This window comes from Grampus griseus (genome assembly GCF_964374135.1).
Source record: "Grampus griseus genome assembly, chromosome: 15".
Classification (NCBI taxonomy): Eukaryota; Metazoa; Chordata; class Mammalia; order Artiodactyla; family Delphinidae; genus Grampus; species Grampus griseus.
This window is the reverse complement of record NC_139009.1, coordinates 83,822,777-83,843,779: the sequence shown is the minus strand read 5'-3', so window position 1 is coordinate 83,843,779 and position 21,003 is coordinate 83,822,777. Positions and strand designations below refer to the sequence as shown.

The 21,003-nt window shown below is 49.6% G+C and overlaps 1 protein-coding gene across 2 annotated transcripts in view; it reads right to left on the bottom strand.

The window, feature by feature from the left end:
• IL1R1 (interleukin 1 receptor type 1) overlaps positions 1 to 21,003 on the bottom strand; it is an 87,325-nt gene that overhangs the window by 27,366 nt on the left and 38,956 nt on the right. For both annotated transcript variants that reach the window (XM_082672091.1, XM_082672092.1), the window contains exons 2-3: positions 6,169 to 6,319; positions 144 to 210 (exon numbers count right to left, since the gene is read on the bottom strand). In XM_082672091.1, coding sequence (XP_082528217.1) covers positions 144 to 204 — 61 coding nt within the window. In that variant the 5' untranslated portion in view covers positions 205 to 210; positions 6,169 to 6,319. The remainder of the gene's footprint in view (positions 1 to 143; positions 211 to 6,168; positions 6,320 to 21,003) is intronic.

Genomic DNA, 21,003 nt, shown 5'->3' with positions numbered 1-21,003 from the left:
AAGGACATCCAGCAATACAGTTCTGTGACTTGGGCATCCACAGACACACGTAAGAAAAATGACTCTGTTCAGCAAGGTACTTCATGTATTCTAAATAACAGATTTTCGTAGCAGACAGGAACACAAGGAAATGCTTAACTCACCAGCCTCCAGAGAAGAAGTCAGTAGAGCTATGAAACAAACAAGCCTGAATAATACTTTCATATTCTCCTGGAGAAACAGAGGAATGAAAGAAAAATTTTAAATGTTACTATTCCCCCAAACATCTCTAAAACTACACACACGGACTCCCCCCCTGGTCCCACCCTTACCCGCAAGTCACACTGATGGGTTAGTCTCCCTACATCACTTAATGTGATCATGCTTCTGGACGCAAACTGGGGAAAAGGGGAATGAAGATTTTTAACAGAACTGGGGACGAACTCACACAACTTAAGATTAACAAAACTTCCATCAACTGTCCCAACGTTCATTTCCATTTAAATTTCCCCCAAATCTAATCTATGCTACACCCAAAATAGACTACCCACTAGACCCTAAACCATCTTGCCTCTACTTACATGGATGTGTTCCCCACCTGGAATGTACCCACTGCCAGGACCCACTTGCAAAGTCTCCCCATACTTCTAGATCCTGCGAAAGCTCACACCTTCGCTTTATAAGGTAAGACACTAAACCGTTTGTACGAAATGGTAGAGCTGCATGGAAATGCACCAGAAAGACTAAAAGAAATAATAACAGTATATCAAAATTGGGTTGCTTCTTGTGGTTGGTTGGTTTGCCCCTTCTCTGGGGCTTTTTATCTAAAATTTCTATAATAAGCATGTATTCATCTTATCACAAAGAAAACCAAAAATATAAACAAAACCTCCACAGCTCCTCCGAGTGGTTTAGAAGCCACACTAACATAGGAGCAGCTACAACAGGTATCGATCAGCCATAGGGCTACATAGTAAACTGAGGTCCTGGTAACCTAGCATTTCAATTCCCTAACACTCTGTCCATGTACTTGGCAGGGGGCGTAATCAGATGAGGCATTTGGCTGGTGCTGGAAGGAAAGCACGCCTGTGGCTTTATCCATAAAATATCCCTAAAATCATATCAATTGAAAAAGGAAAAAAGCACTCCATTTTGCCTACCTTTCTAAACTTCTCAGGCCCAAATTAAGTTAATGTTCAGTATGGCCCCCTTTACCTTTTTGAACGTTCCTGTTCAGTGCTCCTGAAGGGGGACCTTACAACTACATGCAATAAATTCCAATCTCGTGCTTCCAGTGAACTTATGCACAAGTCTATTCAACAACCTATGAATTCCTAGTATTCCACAGGCCTCAAACCAAACTCATTCTCTGCACCAGCCATGCTCCCCACCTTAGTGACGGGGAGAGCACTGCCACACTCCCACCCACCCAACGAGCGACCCAGGCTCAGTGACCCTGACACCCGCCATCCCCAGAGCTGTTCTCACCAGCCCTGAACAGTCCGGCTCCGGAGATCACCAGACCAGCCCGGTTCACTCATACCCACTGCTGATGCCTCTTTAGCTCAACAATCACCGGCTCCTTCCTGGATTAATTATGCCAACTAGCTCCTTATCAGTCTCTCTGCCTATGGACTTACTGCTTCTATTCAATCCAGGGATCTTACAAACTCATAGTTACCAAGTGATCGGTTCAAAGCGCCTTCACCGGCTCCCCAGTGCACCCCAAACAGTCCGCACCCCTCAGCAAAGCACACGGGTCCTCTGTGCTGAGGCTCTGACTGCTCAACCCTCCACCTTCCTCTCCCCATGCCCAGTTCATACGTCAGCCTTCACCTTGCCCAGTTCTCCAACCTCAGAGCCCTTGCCTTTGCTATTCCCTCCACCCTTCACCTGGTGGTGAAGGTACCTCCCCACCCAGCAGGTCTCAGCCGGGGTCACCCTCCTCCCACCAGCTCCAGGGAGCCCCCAGAACCCTTGCCTGGCCAGACCGTCTCTCTCTGGGCCCCTGCAGCAACCTGTGTTAATGCCTTCGCACTTTTCACTGCAGTTACCCTAGGACAGGGAGCCTCATGTGGGCAGGAACCATGACCCGCCTATCACGGCACTCACAGCTTCCAGAACTGTGCTGGGAACTCAGAAGCCCTTGATAAGTGCTCACAGAATGAGTGAAAAAATGAACTAAAGAAACAGCTATCCCCTCGACCCGACCTCAGGGGCAATGTCCAGGGCAGACCGCATAATTTCATGCTTCAAAAAAACGCTTTCCTTTTCATTTTACAGAAGATGAAATTTGCCTATATTCTTTTCTGTAGCCGTAAGTTAATTGCAAACAAAATATTTTAACTAAGACATCACAAACCCAGATTCTAATAACATGCAATCATTTGAATATTAGCTGGAAAATGTTCTACTTAAGAAGTGGTATTAAAAGGTATGAAAAAAGGGACAGTGTGCTTTTTAGATACAGGCATACCTCGTTTTATTGCGCTTCGCTTCACTGCACTTTGCAAATACTGTGTTTTTTAACAAATGGAAGACTTGTGGCACCCCTGCATTGAGCAGGTCCATCGGCACCATTTTTCCAACAGCGCCCACTCGCTTCATGTCTCTGTGTCACATTTTGGTAATTCTCAAAATATTTCAAACTTTTTCGTTACTCTCATGTTTACGTTATTCTGTGATGAGGGATCTTTGATGTTACGGCTGTAATGTGTTTTGGGGGCACCACGAACCACATCCATGTGAGACAGCAAACTTAACTGATAAATAGTGTGTGTGTTCTGACGGCTCCACCATCTGGCTGTACCCCCAGCTCTCTCCTTGGGCCTCCCTAGTCCCTGAGACACAACACTATTGAAATCAGGCCAACTAACAACCCTACAATGGCCTCTAAGTGTCCAGGCAAAAGGAAGAGTCAATCAGTGTGGCAAATTTCAGTGTCGTCTTACTTTGAGATTGCCGTGGCCACCTCAACCTTCAACAACCACCACCCTGAGCAGTCAGCAGCCACCGACATCCAGGCCAGACCCTCCACCAGCACAAAGATGATGACTCGCTGAAGGCTCAGATGACCGTGAGCATTTTTTAGCAATGAAGTATTTTTTAGTGAAGGTATGTACATTGCTTTCTTGGACATAACGTTATTGCTCATTTAACACACCGCAGTATAGTGTAAACATAACTTTTATATGCACTGGGAAACAAAAATTTCGTGTGACTCACTTTATTGCAATATAAGCTTTACTGTGGTGGTCTAGAACCAAACCCACAGTATCTCCAAGGTGTGCCTGCAAATGCAGGGAAAAAGAAGACAATCTAAGCGTGAGAGACACCCCCATCCGCATTCTCCTCAGTTTACCCCCAGCATGAGTGCAGTGATCCCTATACCTGATTCAAGCCTTAAACCCTACCTCAGAGCCATGAGACCACATTCCTTAAGTATCCTGTAATTCTGACGTTTTACTCACATAAGTTAGCCTTCTCCCAAATTAGTCTAGATTAAGAGTATTATTATCATATTTACCTTGAACCTGTATTCAGATTATTAAATAAGATGGGAGGCTTTGACGTCTTGCAGTCTGGCTTATTAACTATTTCTGTAACCCTGAGGAGGTGTGTTTTAAATTTCTATGATAGAAGGAAGTAAATAAAGGGTTAAAACATTTCCCGATTACCTGTTCCAGGCCAATCCATTACTCACATTAGTTTATTAAAGACACCACAAAATCAACTGAACTCTGCCAGGTGTTCGTTCATTTAGTCACAAGCTCTGGCTTGTTCGATGAGTGGGCGGGGGAGAAGACAAGGAAGGTGCCAGGCTGAATTCATACAGAGTGTGTCTGGAGATGTAATTCCAAATTAATTGTGGGCAAACAACGTTTAAGAATTGCAAGTCCAAGGACGGTGCGACCTTGGACACAATTCCTCCTGAGCCTCGGTTTCCTCGTCTGCACAGTTGGCAATGGGCTGGGTGACTATAGACCCCTTCCTATCTAATAGTCCATAGAATGCAGGAGCCCGGCCCCAGGGGTCCAGGTTTTACTTCGCCTGCCCTGGAACTGCTCTGGGAAAAAAGCAGGGGGGTGAGAGAAGCCCCTTCCCCTCAGCAGGGGACCTTCTGAATCCCTGTCAGTCTCCAGGATCCTAGGGCAAGGGGTTTGGCTCCAGGCCATGGGATGGGGGTTAAGAGTCCCATGAGTGCGGACAGTGTAGAGGAAGCAGGTAAAGACGTACCATCCAAGGCCAAACTAAAGAAAAAAATGAACAAAACCCCCCGTAGGTCCCAAAACGATACAAAATTCCAAGGGTGAAGCCAAACCTGACTAGCCTTCACCCTGCTAGTCCTTGAAAGGCTGGGCAAATCAGAAAATCCCTCAGCGACATTTGTGTTCTGCTGTATACCAACCTATACAGCCTGTATACCAGGCTGTATATGCTAGTGCCAGGGACAAAAATAATTTTTAAAATTCAAAATAAATAAAGTGAAATATAAAACAAGAACCCGCTCTTCAAGATGGTCACAATTCAGCCGTCAGCCACATGTGATCACGCAATACATCCCACATAGCCATCAGTGGCACACTGGATAAAAGTTCAGCCTCTGTGTCGCAGTTCCCCCTTTGGACAAAATGGGGATGATGATAACAGTATTTGTCCTTGAAGGCTGTGATTAAGTGAGTTGTCACACGTGAAGGGTTTAGAACATTGGCAAATGGTCACACTCTGAATTAGTTATCGTAAGTCACCCCACGCTCTGACGAGAGATGTAAGTTTTGGTAAAATGTTCTCAGGTATCCATTCATTTCTTTATTCATTTGCTGCCAAACCAACAACTGTATGTTGAAGATCTACTACATGCCTGTGTGTACACTCGGTCCTGGGAACAAAACTAGGAATAATGACCCAGGGGCTCGAGGAGCTCCCCAGCCAGCAGGGAGAGTGAACATGTCTGCAGAGTTACACCACAATGCGGGACTGACTGTCCATGGGGAGAGAGACGCCCCGGGTAGGAGGGAAGACAGGGTCTAACGCGCCCTGCAGGAGGGCTTCTGGACCAGGTGAGCCTCACGGTGGGGAGAGCATGGGGGAGATTCATCATGTTCCAGAGCATAAGTCAAAGGTGAGGCGCCGGGAATTCCCTGGCGGTCCAGTGGTTGAGACTCTGCGCTTCCACTGCAGGGAGCGCAGGTTCGATCCCTGGTCGGGGAACCAAGATCTCACGTGCTGGGTGCGGCCAAAAAAAAAAAGTGAGGTGCCAAGAGGCAAAGCTGGAGAGATGGAAAGTGCCCAGGACAGAGCCTTGCTGAGCAGCTGGGACTGCCGTTTGTAGGTGGCAAGACAATCGCGTAATGGTTTTAAGCCACAGAGTGGTACGCGATCAGATTTTCATCTTTTAAGGAAATGTTGGCACTCATGTGGAATATAAACGGGAGACGTGTCTGGGGAAGGGCTGTAGACGAGCAGGGATGCAGGCGTGAGTGGCCAGCAGTGACAGACAGACGGAAGGGGGCATATCTGAGTCCCACTCAGAGGCACGCCAGAGAAGGGGTCTGGGACCCACCGGCCCTGATTCCCTCAGGTGGGACCAGCAAGGGCAGGGCAGGTGAGGAGGGAAGGTTCTGGCACCCACACAGCCGAGGAGATGCCTGGGGGTGTCGCTCACGGCACCACCGGCCTGGGTCTCCTGAGACCATGTAACAGAAATCGAGAATTCGATTGTGAGGTGGAAATTCAGTGACGTGGGCGTGGAACCCGGGACGATCTGGAATTGAGGCAGCTCAGACCTGCACTGGGAGCCACCGTCACATGGTCACAGCTGAAGCTGAGGGGGAGGCAACCCTGAGAAACCGGGTGAGCAGTGCTTTTTTTTTTTTTTTTTTTTGGTACGCGGGCCTCTCACTGTTACGGCCTCTCCCGTTGCGAAGCACAGGCTCCGGACGCGCAGGCGCAGCGGCCCTGGCTCACGGGCCCAGCCGCTCCGCGGCATGTGGGATCTTCCCGGACCGGGGCACGAACCCGCGTCCCCTGCATCGGCAGGCGGACTCTCAACCACTGCGCCACCAGAGAAGCCCAGCAGTGCTTCTTAATGGCTTCACAGACCCCTTCAGAAGTCAGAGATGTCCCAAAGAAAAATGTACCGCCAAAACCAAAATATTTTGTATACAATGGGAAATAGTCCAGAACTACCTGAAACAGGGTGGAGGACTTCGGCTGTTGACGAGAAAAGGCCGGCGGGCCCCTGGGGTGAATCAGCCCAGTAACTGTGGAGGAGGCCTTGTCTCGTAGGAAGTGACCTGCTCCCTAGGAAGGAGTCACCATCTTCAGGGGGCGCATCTACCTGGGGAAGGAAATGCACACACAGGCATGAGCTGGAACAAGGAACGTCAAGTCCCCGACCACCACACGGATCTCACGGGGTCCAACGAAACAAAACAGGCTTACAAAGGTGAGTCACCTGTTTAAAGAGCACGTGTTCCACAGTCCTTTGAGAAAATCAAGTCAGGGGTGAAGAATACGGAGGCTGACAACCCCTAGTTTTGTTTTGTTTTAAATTTTTATTGGCGTAAAGTTGCTTTACAATGTTGTGTTAGTTTCTGCTGTACAGCAAAGTACATCAACTCTACGTAAACATATATCTCCTCTTTTGCATTTCCTTTCCATGTAGGTCAGCATAGAGCACTGAGTAGAGCTCCCTGTGCTATCCAGTAGGCTCTCATTAGTTATCTATTTTATATGTAGTATCTATAGCATCTATATGACAACCTCTAGTTCGTTTTGATTAAACGCACACACCTGGCACTTTGCTGCACACAGGGATGAGTCAAACCACCTCTTAACGCACCTGGCCACTTAACGCACCTGGAGAATAATGCTCAGGGAAACACACCAGATGCCAGGAAAACCTTCCAGGCCCTGTTTAGTAACAGTCATCCCCTCAGAATCTTCACTCTTCCTTTGCACCAAGCATATTAACACACTGGCATTCCAAATTACATAACTTAAGATAACTTCTAAAAAGCTGAGCTGGGAATGCCCTACTGTGACATCCTCTAGAAGTTTCACCATTCATTCCCTGGTTTTGCAGCTTCCTTTTAGTGTTTTGGAGTGTCATATTTTTTTCTCAGGTCTGAATCATTTCCTTAGGCCTCTGAGAAGCTTATAAGGCCTTTTAATGCCCAGTGGATAAAACAGCCTAATTCAACGCCAAACATTCTTCTTAGACTAAATGTGCTAATTGCCACCCTTGTTACTCACTTTGGACTTAAGAGAAAGTACAGGGCGTCCCATCAAGGTGTCAGAGCTCGCCATCATGAATCATAACAGGACACAAGATCAAAGACAAGCCTCCCAGATATTCCCGTCTGCAGGCCCAGCAAAGGGCCCTCCCCACCTCCAGCCGTGTGGCCCAGAATGACCGCAGCTGATGGCAGTCCCGTGGACGACGTCTGGGAGAAATTAACAGACTGGGGGAGGGGTGGATGGGCAAGCGGACCAGATTTGTTTGGAAGGTCCAGGAAACCTTCTGCAGGGAAGGACACCCCACAGCCCTCTAACCACTTTCCTGCCTCGATGCAGTGATGCCTCTGCCACGTATGAAGGTTCCCAGACTTGCTAACATCCTCTCCATAGCAGCTTCCAGCTGATGTGCAGGGGTGCAGCAGTGCACTGAGGTACCCCGCTGCCCGACCCAGGGCCGTCGTGGGGGGCCTAGGTCAACAGGCCTCGGCTACTCACCCCACCTCCAGCAGCCTGGCCCGCTCACGACAGTGCACCGTGGAGTGGAAACACAAGGCGCGACTTTCTACGACGCTCGCTGCAAAAGCGAGCCCTTGTGAGCTCCCCAAGCCCAGCTCCCATTGCTTTTTGGTGATACCGTTTGGAAACTAGTACATCACAGCATGCCTATGTGGTACATGGAACATACATAGAAAGCTAGTGGCTTATTAAAGACAAAGCGAAAGTACAAATGTGGGGCATAGAGCAATTTCCTCCTAGACCCAGAATGAGAAACTTCAACGTGAGCTCATTTATAAGAACAGAGATTAAGCATCAGAATTTACAGTGAGTGTATTGGCCCCAACCAAAACCCCCCTTCCGGGAAGGACTGACTTTATCCATAGCACCTTCCTGTCACTGCAAGAAGTTCCACACCCAGTGCAGACAAAGGAAAAGAGACATGGGGGTGGGGTGCTGTCATAAGAACCCGAGGGATTTCCACAAGTCCCAGAGCCCCCGTGAAGGGCGGGGCAGGGCATTTGCTCCTAGTTTGTGGCCACAGAGCATCTAGTAAGGCCTTCCTATTCTTGAGGAATTTCCTTCTTGTTTCTAAGGAATTTCCTTCGTGTTTCTGAGGAATTCCCCCTCTCTGTGACTCTTGCCTTCCAGGACAGAAGCCACGCAGAGGACTGAGGTGGCGCACAGCAGATGCACCCCAGATGCATGAAGGCACACTGCTGCGTGGGCCCAGGGTCCGGGCTGCACCGTCCCACACAGGGTCTACAGGGGGCAGTGCCCCGTGGGGCTTGAGCAGTTTCTATCTACAGTAACCTCCAAGCCTGACTCCCCGGCCTGCCCCCAGCTCCATCCCATACTGTGAGGGCCCTGAGTGTGCATACAGGCAGACATCCTCCCGTCTGGCCCTGGCCACTCTGCAGACCAGGGAGGCCCTCAGGCGGTGGAGTCCCCAGTGGACAACCCAGGAAAGAGGGTTGCACACGCCCTGGAATCCAAGTCCAGGTTGTCTGGGCAGGGAATTCCAGGGCTCTTGGGCCCCTGGACCATCCTCTTGGCCCTACAGACTCCTAGCCATGCCGAGGCCAGCAGCCGGCTCTGAGAAAGAGAACAGAACCCTCCAAAGTACAGGGCCTGGGTGGGACCTCTCCTGCCAGGTCTAAGGGAAGTTTCTGGAGAAACCCAAGGAGAGACATGACAACACTAGGGGCCCCATCCTCTTCCAGGGACCTTAAGTAGCAGAGCCCCGCCTCCTAAATATAAAAGGAAATCCTAACGGTACTTTCCACGTCTCCACCTCACGCCTACTCGCTCTCCACACTGAGCACCGCGTAAAGACACGGACGGCATTATTTCCTACAACTTCTCATCCCAAACATTAATCAACGCGGCCTCCGTGTATATCGGACATCATGGGAAACTATTCAGAGAATGACGTTCCAACTGATTGGAAAGCAAGGGCTGTAAGGCAGGTTCTTCAGCTCGTGAAATGGCACCACCCACGTGTTCTATTGAAAATCTGTGGAGACGTGCACAGGGAATGGATGACCCTATTAAAATGAAGTTCATAATTATGATGTTCACCTGTTACAAGCATTCAACCAGCTATAAAACAGTCGATATTATTCAGACCAAAAATGTCAGTTTTCGGAACTTATAAAGCCAGGGAACTACACGATGGTGGGAAATACTTTAGAATTCTGTGCTTACACAAGTCCTTGTTTTTTTAAACTAGAGCCATGAATACCTGCCCAGAGAAGCTGCAGACGGCCAGGGATCTCAGAGCCCGTGTTCCAGGGGTAAGGATTCTCCCTGAAGCTTTTCTAGGGGGAGTTATTTTTATATTAGAGGATGCAGGGCTATGTCACGAAGAGGAAAGAAAAGTCTTCAAGAGATAAAACATGAGGCAAAGAACTATCTCTTAAGGTGATACTGTGGAGTGCTGGGTTGAGCATCTACTCTTCGCTTCCCAAGAGGAGCATTTTGGAGGTAAACTCGGCAAGGCACTATCTTACGTAAGCACCACGGTCATCTCCATTCCGTCCCAGCCACGAGAAACAGAAGCACTGGGGTCCCACAGACTCACACCCACCAGCCCAGACACACAGAGCAGCCCAGCCCCGAGGATGGACGGGGCCCCAGGACGGCTCCATACGGGGAAGGAGAACGTGAACGTGACCACCTGGTGGTCGCCACGGTGTGCCCCCCGACGTGACATGATGACTGTTCCCATTCTGCAGAGATGAAAAACACACAGACATCCTAAACCCTGACTATGTGGTCGGCATGGCTGTCACGGATCTTCCCCCGAGAAAAAGCTTTCCACGACTCTGAGCATACAAAACCACTCCCACCACAGAGGGAAAAGGAACACTTATCCTCTCAGAAAATCCAAAAAACCCTGAAATATTGGTGATTTTCCTCTCGGGGGACAGATCCAAAAGCCTAGCTCACAGAACTATTTGACTTATTTACCCAAACGGGGCAAGGAAAGTTGCTTTTTTTTTTTTTTTTTTTTTTCCCCATCATAAGGGTATCACGTACAGGACATGAAGATAAAGTAAAAATAGCCACAGAGGTTTCTGGTGTTGCTAGGAAATCTAAGTTATTCAGCTCTTACACGGCTCAAAGCCACCAGATTGGTGGTGTCACGTGGGTTTTAAGGGCAAAGGGGAAAATGAGGCAGAGAGGGAGTGATCACCATCACAAGAGGGCTACAGACAGGAGTGGGCTTGACCACTAGGCTGGAGTTTGACAAGGTCTCCACTTTGCCTTCCTTGGGCTCCTGGACAAGAGAAACCAGACCCGGTGATGGGAGTGACTCTGGTCTCCATCCCTGGTGACCTTTTAAGCGCACTGCCTTGCCCCTTCCAGAATCTCATCCTGAAGCACAGCCCCAGCGCAGACACTTGCCAAAGGCTCTGAACTGAGTCCGGCCACACAGGACTTGCAAAAAGTCAACTGTGAGAGACAGAATGCCCCGAGCACTGCCTTCTCGTCGGCTGAGAAGTCCCACTTCTCAGAGTGGCGACTACAGGTGAGTCTCAGAGGACCAGACAGTCTCTACAAGAATCTTCCAGTGTTTTCACTCTTGTGGGGTTTTCTTAATTGAAGTAAAGCATGCATATGATGAAACACACAAATCCTAAGTGTACAGTTCCAGAAACTGTGCCAACTGTATATACCAGGAGCACCTCCACTGGGATATAGACTGTTTCCATCCCTCCTAAAGTTCCCGGGTACCTCTGAGCACTCACCCCACCCCCCCACCCTGCTGCATGCGGCCCTCACCGGTCTGATTTCTATCACCTCCTCTGCGACCCTCTGACGGTTCACGCGCATGCCCCCACTGGCCAGCTCACACCTGCTACTGTGAGTGCCCTGCTATTTCAGGGTGCACACCTGCATTGGCGTTTTCGTCGCTTACCACCTAGTGATGCAGTGAAAGCAGTGGTTCTCCATGGGGCCAGCATTTCCCCTGAGGGAGCACATTTTGCAAATGTGGGGAAGGGGACCCTTTGGGTAGCCATTTAGTGGCGGAGACAATGGACGCTACACATCGGGAACGGCCCTACCCAGCGAAGACCTGTCCCTCATCCTCCTTGGCTTCCAGGGTCCTGCAGACATTCATGGCGACAGGAGCAACGTTTACCGCTTTGGGAGCCTAGCACCCCACTCCACGCTCCACTTAGATAATATATATTTTGTTGGCACAGTCGCATCCCCCTGAATTTTCCGGGGGATGCAACCGCTGTGATAACAGAGGAAGGACTGGCCTTTGACCTCCACTTAGACCTTGATCAGGAGTCAGACCTCGTCATGGGCAGCGCCGCATGTCCTCACGCTCGGTCTGCATAAAGCACCGCTGACCCCACAAGTCCTGGTGGGGCTCTGCCCAAGCATTCGCACACCAGAACACACCATTTTAACCCAAATTACTTTACTTATTCTTTACATCTACTATTATATTGATTGTTTGGAAATTATGTTGTAGGTAAGTTTGATTGTATCATTTTGGAATTGTAAAAGGGTGTTTAGCATAGTCGCATTCAGAGGGGGTGCTGGGTTTCGAATGAGGTTTGTGACAAGCACTGGTCTAGAGTGACAGCATCCGGTATTTGTTTCTCTTTCTGACTTACTTCACTCTGTACGACAGACTCTAGGTCCATCCCCTACAAATAACTCAATTTCGTTTCTTTTTATGGCTGAGTAATATTCCATCGTATATATGTGCCACATCTTCTTTATCCATTCGTCTGTCGATGGACACTTAGGTATGCTAGCACATATATATGGAATCTAAGAAAAAAAAAGGTCATGAAGAACCTAGGGGTAAGACAGGAATAAAGACGCAGACATAGGGAATGGACTTGAGGATATGGAGAGGGAGAAGGGGAAGCTGAGACGAAGTGAGAGAGTGGCATGGACACATATACACTACCAAACATAAAACAGCTAGCTAGTGGGAAGCAGCCGCGTAGCACAGGGAGATCAGCTTGGTGCTTTGTGACCGCCTGGAGGGGTGGGAGGGAGGGAGACGCAAGAGGGAAGAGATATGGGGACATATGTATAACTGATTCACTTTGTTATAAAGCAGAAACGAACACACCATTGTAAAGCAACTATACTCCAATAAAGATGTTAAAAATATATATATAAAAAAATAAAGCGACAGCAGCTAACTCTGAATTTGACTCTTGGTCAGGAGCCATCGGCTGTATTTTCAGGGATCCATGCGTTCTCTGGTTTGGGAAGCCAGAGGCGCAGAGCCCGGCATGCCAAGATGCTCCCCCACCCCCATCGACGGCACCCTGAGTCCCGCTGAAATGCACCAAACTGCACTTTTAGCGGGGGTCGCTCAAGAGATGCCCTGAAACTCGCTCTTTGTACCTCTTAAATGGGGACCTTCAGGAGAGAGTTCCCTCTTCTCTCTACCAGGAATGCTTTTGCATCCCCTGAGGACTTCCTTTTCATCTCGAAGACACGTGTGGCTGTTCTCTGCCAGGTGTCCCCTCTCCCACTGCCTGCAGGAAAATGTGTTGTTGCCGTCGGCCTTGGCTACTCGCTAGAACCACCCTGGGGGCTTTAGAAACACCAGGGCCCGGGCGCACCCCGAGATGCTCGTTAGTTTGCTCTGCCGTCGGTCCAGCAGCAGTGGGAGGGCCCCGGGGGGTGCAGAGGAGCCAGCAGGGACGGGCACTGTGCTTTCCTCCGCCCCTGCAGCCCCGCTTGGGTCACCTTACAAGATACACAACTACTACGTATAAAACAGTTAACAAGGAGAGGGAACCATATTCAATATCTTGTAATAACCCATAATGGGAAATAATATGAAAAAGAATATCTATATATATGAATAACGGAATCACTTTGCTATACACCTGAACTATTGTAAGTCAACTCCAATAAAAACAAGCACACAGGTCATCAAGCTTTACCTTTTATACATCTAGACTCCTCTTTGTCTCCATTCTGGTTTTACTTTCTTCCCACTGTTAACTCATAGCACCTTACAAATCCTTTCCAGAACAGGTAGGAATGAAAAACTTGTCTCTGTTACTCTGCCGCACGCATAAAAGAGGGGCCAGCGCCGAATACAAAGGTACGCCGGCGACCCGCAGCCTCGAGGAACCCAGCCCCTTCCCACACTTAGGGAGATCACTCTGCAAGCTCCCGCGTGCCACGGCCAGGAGGCTGCAGCAGCGCTGCCTGGGGCCCCGGCAGGCAATGGGGCGGGTGGGTGCAGAGAGGGAGCAAAGCTGCTGACAGTGCAGATCCTGTCGGCCCACCTGACAACCTCCAAGGGAGGAAGACGCAAGCAAGTTTGACAGCAGCAAATGGGGAGCATCACGGGGCAGAGCCCCTGATGACTTCTGTCCTTCATTGCGGCAAGTTCACACTGAGTCCATCATGTACCACAATAATAATAACCTCTGCGCTCCCCTACCCGCTATGCCATGGTAGCTTCACTGCAATTGTCCAGCTTCGCCACTTGGATCAATGACATGTTCTCTCCACAACCTCTCTACCTACGTCCAGGTGGACACACCTCCCACCGATGCATCCCAGTCACAGGCTCTCCATCTGTCCTGGTCCAAGGCCATGGCTGAGCCAGAGTGTATCAACCGACGTCCTGCCTGAGGGCAGTCCGTTTCCCCACACTTTGTCCAAGGGGGCAAAGTTCCAAGAACCTCATTATGCAGAGAGACCTCCAATGTCCTGTGACTTCACCCAGAGGACTCCCATCCATTAGAGGACAGGAATTTGCATCTATCTTGTTCACTGCTCTATCCTCAGTACATGGAACAGTCCCCGGCACACAGTAGACCTCCAATAAACATTTGTTAAGTGAATCTAAAATTAAATAGTGTTTCACCAACAGTGAAGGAATTACTCAAGATGCTGTGTGTTTCAGAGCCATAAAAGAAAGCCCACAAAGGGCCCCTCAGAGCCTATTAGAAACAGGGAGGGTTTTTCCGGCCTCTGCCAAGTTCACGTGAGAATTCAGGTCAATCCTTTCTGGAACCTCAGGGAGGCCCCCTGAGGACATTCAGGTGCGCGAGATGCTCCACACACAGCAGAATGGCACCCAGCCAAACAAGACACAATAAATCAGGGCTCCCACACAACGGCCACACCCCTTCTCCATCAAATCCCATCCCAAAGGCCCCACGTTTTTGTCTAGCACAAAACTCAAGGTAGGATACGAATACAGAATATTAAATGAAATACTAACTAGGATATACTAGATAAGAAACTGAAAGGAGTCCAGAGAGAAAAAGATGCCTGTAGCTGCATAGCAGACTGGGTGGGGAAATGGTAGCCGCCTTCCCCAGCACCACCCGTAGTTCTCCTCATTTTCTTAACGGTCCCAGAGTCCCATTTTGCACATCCACCTTCCAGACGCCCTGGAAGGTAGGACCACTGGGAACGATCATGCCATAAAGTAGAAGCCATAGGGTGTGGAGTCCAGAGGCCTCTGTCTCCTTCCGGATGCCAGCCCTCCAACAAGTTAACCATCCCGTTTAAGCTTCTGCTTCCTCCGCCGGAGCATGAGGGTGATAACTGCATGTCTCTCACAAGACTGCTGGGAGGACAGAAGAGCAGAAAGTGTAAAGGGGCTTCGAGGAGGCTCCCAAACCCGGAGGCTCCTAGCAGAGAGCGGACCTGCAGGCCCCAGATGTGCTGGTTTCTGCTTCAGGCAGAGCAGCCAAGCCCCCTGAGGGCTGCAGACGGGCGTCCCCCCAGTTCTATCCTCCGGGTCAGGCGAGGCCACACTGGATTCCCAGCCACTGGCTAGATGTAAGCTCAGAAATGGGATCTCCCTATTCACCAGTTAGACCCCAGTTCTATCTGTTTCCACATCTGTCTTTTAAGTAAATCTAAAAGAACCGTACAGTGTGTGACCACACTGAGTGGATGTGACCCCCAGGAGTGCAAGAAGAAAGTGGTGCGGTTTAGAAGCTTCTGGAGTCCCGCAGATCTCGACTGGAATCGTCATTCTGTGGCACTATATTCGCTCCAAGCCCCGGGTTCTTCCTATTTAAAAAGTGGAGCGTTGACACCTAGAATTCAGGTTTGTGTCAGGAACTTTATACACGTATATATACAGATAATAGTTCCAGACACATGCAGATGTGCAAATGTACCTGAACACATACAAAGACATCTAGTGTAACTACTTTTTCATTAAATAAATGTGAAATATTAAAACAAATAATTACTAACCTAATTTTAAACCTTCTATTTGGGGCACCTTATAAATAATATATATGGATAAAATGGACAACGTGCTAAACTACGTAGTGTCAAATAACTACTCCATGCCATGCTGCTTTCAGGATTGGTCCGTATCTTTTTAAAGCTCCCTTCCTATGTAATAATGTACCTTTTCAAACTTGTCTTTACATTAGAAAATTACTTAGGGTGTTGGTAACACAAATCAAATACAAAATACTTTCAAATAAAAAGATGTGAAGTCAAAAAAAAGTGTAAAGGGCCTTATAAACTGTAAAGTGCCGGACGTGCCTGTTGTGAATGAGTGTCTTCCTGGTGTCCGTAGCTACACCACCCAGCATCATCCTTCATCTGAAGGGGCCACAAGGTACCCTTCCCCACTGTGTTTAGGGAATTCGTACCTTATCTTCTCGAGAAGACAACACTTTTGACCCTAAACCCCAAAGAGGGCCACTCCCAAATAAGTTGAATTTGGCCGGATTAAAACGCCTGGATGCAATTTACAGACACACCCTAGAACAACCCTCCAGAAAGATTGCCAAGTTCCCCAAAGACAGATTTGAACAACTTTTACTCCCGCTTCACACAGGAATAAAAACAACCCCCCCCAAAAATAAAAATAAACCCACAAATCAAACTACCATCACCTTCTTACACAACAAACTGACAACCAAGAGTAACAGAAAGGACGCTTTCTGCGCGCTGCACAGGGAAAGGGGACTCCGCGAAGGTGCCAAAGCCACAGTCGCCCCCCCCCGCCCCCCGCAAATCCTACCCGCCTGAATTCCGGCCCCGCGCCCCAGCGTCCTCCTACCTGGGCGCCCCGCGGGCGGCGAGCGGGGAGGCCGGCCGGGCGGGGGCGCCCTGGGAGTCGGGCGAGAATCACATCCCCGCGCTCCGGGCCGGGCTGTGCGCCCCAACCGGCTCCGCCCTCGCGCCCGGGAAGCGCGGGCGCGGCTCTGGCTCCGGCTCGTGCTCCGCGGGGGCGGACGGCTCCCACCCCGCCCCACTCGGGAGACGGGAAGACCGCCAGCCCCTTCAGGTGCCGTCCTCCCCTGGCGTCCCCGCGAGGGGCCCCGGACGGCTGTTGCGCGCTCCCCCCGGACTGAGATGGAGCGACTCACCGAGACCTCGCCAGTCGGTTGCCCCCCTCCACGGCGGGGTCCCTGGGCACGACTTCTAACGGAGCTGCCGACCCGCCAGGCTCCCAGGCTCCAGCGACACTCACACTTCTGTCCCCGAGTCTGACCGGCGGCCAGCCTCCGGAGCTTTGTGAACTTGGTCGAGTCGGAACTTCTGCGAACCTCCGTTTCCTCTTCTGCGAAAGGGATTTTAACAGCACGCACCTCGTGCAGCGGTTGGGGCTATTAAAGGATTTAATGCTGTAAACCTGGGCCAGGCGCGGAGTTGATACTACACGAATCACCTGCTACTTTTATTGTTACAGTCAAGCGCCTGAATGGGCAAGCAGCTGCAAGTGGTACAGTCTTGATACCAGACTGATTGGCCAGACCTCGTGTGCTTTTAAGCTTAAAACCTACTTACCCCACCGGTTCGTTTTGAACTCAGAGGAATGCAGTGAATGGGTCACACCTAGACCTCTGGGTGGGGGGGGTGGGGGGGGGGAGGATGCTGGGGTCCTGGCAGCGCGCGCTTGGCTCCAAGCGGCCCTTCCCCTTCCAGTCTGTACCTCCAGCAAGTGACTGGACCCCAGCTTGTTTTGAGAACCACCTAGGCCATCCTTCCAGGAGACACTGAGTAAATGATGATTGTTTCCTTTCTAATAGAACACACCACCCCTTCCTGTATCCCTTCCAGGCTGGGCAGGCACTCCTTTCCCTAACCCATCCCTTGATATCCACATCAGAAACTCAAGAATTGAGATAACCTGGGCCTCAGCTGCCCCAGATAATTCTGCGATGGAAAAAAACATAAACGATACAGCAGCAACAGCGCCTCTGCCCTAATGCTGCCTTGCGACCTCGAATGATGACATTTTCTCACTTTTTATTTTAGCTGGTTCTAGAACATGTATGGTTCCTTTTTCTCAGAGGAACTGGTTCACATCTGGGGCTGGTGACATAGTATTATGAGAACTCATCACATGTCCCATCTCTTAGTTTATTCCTGTTTAGGTGGCCGTTCTCTAAACCTGGCCCACATGTTAGAATCACCGAGGGCATCTGGACCTCCCAACGCTCAGATCAGTCCCTGCAGAAACTCTGCAGCTGAGGCCCAAACCTCAGGGTTTTTAAACCTCCCAGATGATTCCAACGCGCACGCAGGATTGTGAACAAGTGTGCGTCCAAGCTCCTACAGTGATGCCCTCCCTCTGTATCCTCCACCTGAAAATACTTCAGTGAGTGTGTCCGAGTGGCAATGAATGAAACTAACACAGTTCGACACCGCAGAACTATCTCACAAGCGATAAACTGTCTTACTATTTATACAATGAAGATTTCTGAATAGTTCACAAGTAGAAAGAAAAATTGATTTGTGCAATAATGTAGAAGTAAAAAATTATACTTTCCTTTTATTTTTCTTTTATGTTCTCGATGCTTCCCACCTACCCCTACCCCAGCTGTTCCACTAGACACTGGGGCCCCTAAACCCAGGTGGGACCCTCAAACACCCCCCCCCCCCCCGTTATAGGGATGGGATCTGAAGACCTGACCTTCCCACCTACAGCCACTGCTCTACTGGGACCATGAATTCATCTCCTCCCTCACAAAGTGATGCTGACCACCTTCCCTGGATTCTCCTCCCTCTGTTTCCTCTCCTAGGTAACAGGTGTGTCCACCTGCCTCACCCCACCCTGGGTTGGAGGGTCTTCACGGGGTGGAGACTGTCACCCTACATCACTCCCTGCTCTGGTCTCAGCACCGCACAAGTGCTCTGGGTGCGGGCGTGTGCTTCAGTTCAGAGACCACTTCATGAACATGAGGACAGGTGTGTTCGACAAAACCGTACGAGGAACAGAAATAACACCCAGAGCCTCGGGACCCCTCCTGGAGTGTGTGTCCCTCACTACCCTCCCACCTCTGAAACTTATCCTTTGGGAGACCTGACCGTCTGCCACCCCGGGCCACCTTCCTTAAGAGAGACCATATCCCTGAGGATTTTCAGCCTCTCCCCGACCTGTCAAGCTGCTCAGATCACATGACCCTCCTTAGAGGAATAGCTAATATGCACACGAAATAGCACCCCACTGACCAGTACAGCATGCTCTGGTGATCTGAAACACAAGGCATTCCCCATGGCCTATGAGGCATGACGCTTTGAAGGACTGTCCATTATAAACATTCCCACTAGCTTTGGCAGCTTTAAAGAGGCAGCATTTGTGTGATTGTTTCCTTGAATCCCCAAAGCCAAAGTGCTGGAGAACTCTGAGCCTTGAGTTTATATCATAAACCATCGAGTTCAGAAGGATGTACGGTCATGTCAAGAATGAAAGGTATTTTTCCCACCCAAAGAAGCAGAGTTAACCAGCAGGTGAGAAGGAAAGCAGAGGGGAGACCCCTGGTGTTTACTGACCCTGGAAGGTCGCTGAGAGGGGGTCCAGCACCCCCATTCTCCACCACCGCCAAACAAGAGACACCCTAGCCTCCTCCCAAGAGAAGAGACTGAGGGGACCCTGGAAGAGAGAGGCATCCCTGGGCTCCCCTTGGCGTAGCCCTGGACACCGCCCATGTCATGGCAAAGTCCAGGGTCCAGCATGGCCTGTTCCGAGGGGCAGCCCGACAGCGGAACTGCCCGAACCTGGGGCCAGGCTGCCTCACTAAGTCCAGTGTATCCTCGAATGTTCAGAGTCCCAGACCCTCCAAGGGGGCTTCAGACGGACTGAGATGAGCCGTTGCAGTTGGGGACCAGTAGGGCAAGCAGGATCTCAGCTGAGGGCTGTAAGTCCAGAGGACTGGCCAGCAGGCAGAAGCCGTATCCAGATGCCAGGACAAGCCTCAAGCAGTCCATACCTCCATCTCCACCACCCCTGAAGAGCCCCAGTTACTGTCCAGAGAAAAAAAAGCCACTTGAAGAGGGAAAATTCTGAATAGATTGTGCTGTTTCCCCAAAGAGACGGAGCCTTGACCCAGCAGAGACTAAACAACTCTGCATTGGCAAGATTTTCTTCTGGCCTCAGATGGAAATGAGGATTCATGAGCTAAGTTGACTTCAGTTGTGGGAAATTTTTTTTTCAATTACATTTGCGCCTCTGTGACTCTGGCTACGCCTATCTTTTTGTTATTTATGGAACTGCCAGTAACTGCTCACAGAACCACAGCGTTCCCTGAGATAGATTTAAAAACCACTGTCCTAGATGGACTTCCTTCTATGGCCTAGTTTTTTGCTCCTTTCACACATTTTCCATCCACTGAGCTCCAAATAATCACTTTTTAAACCTATGTCTCTTTCCATGTAATACTTCGCAGTTTTAATCGTTCTCTATGCAGTCTTGTGTGGGCTTCTGTGATCATCTTTCTGCCCAAGTTCCTCTGATTTTGTAAGACCTCTACCAATCAGACAGCCACGTGTGAACTAGAGAGGAGTGCTGGGGAGAAAGTATAAACTATTATAAGACTTCCACGGACAATAAACTATTTCTTAACCTCTTTTATGAAGAAGAAAAGATAGACATTGCCCTGCCAAGCCTTAGTTCCAACTGCAGCCTTCATCTTGTTCAATGAAGGCAAATGACCACAGAGGCTCCTTGTACCCGGTTTTTCCCGTGTTAACACAGAAAGTGCACAGCAAGTTCCAGAGGCCGATAGACTTAGTAACTTCCAAGAACTGTTAGTAACCTAACAGAACCAGACTGGCAGGCCTTTTCTTTTCTACCAGCTGTCTTTGATTTGATGATTGCTTCAAAACAGAACACTGAAGGCACCAATGACCAAATCATCCATCCCCATCCAAAAGGCAGCCATTACCAGCTTCCCACGTCATCCAAGCAGGGCCAATTGAAACCTTTGTGCTTAGTCAGGTGCAAGCTATGTAACAAAAGTACTGCTTTCCTTAAACACAGTTTTAAATCTAACAGTCTTTCCTGGTAATTCTACGTGGTCCCACCACCATTGGCGCTCCGCAAATTTCTATAATTCATCCTTAAATTTTGTCACTTTCCCTTTTCCCCAAGCACCTTCCAAAATCCAGATTTTCATGTTGCAGCCTCTCAACTCTTTGATACTTCCTGAATATAACTGCCAATTTCATTTCTCTAAGTGGTTTCCTTTTAATAGGATCACTATCGTACATTAAAGATGGCTGCAAATTCTTCACTCCTCTAATTAAGGGGCGAAGTCAGATTCCCTCCCCTTGACTCTGGCCCCCCCGAACCAGTGACTTAACCAATGCCAACCAATAGGATAAGGTGGAATTGAAATTTCTGAGGCAAGATCATCAAAAACCTTTCAGCTTCTCTCTGGGACTCTTGGAGCACTCACTCCTGGTGCCCAAAGCTACCTGGTAAGAAGTATGACTCTCCTGAGACTGCCACACTATTAGAAACACTAAGCTTCATAAAGACCACATGGACGCACCCCAGTCCACAGCCCCAGC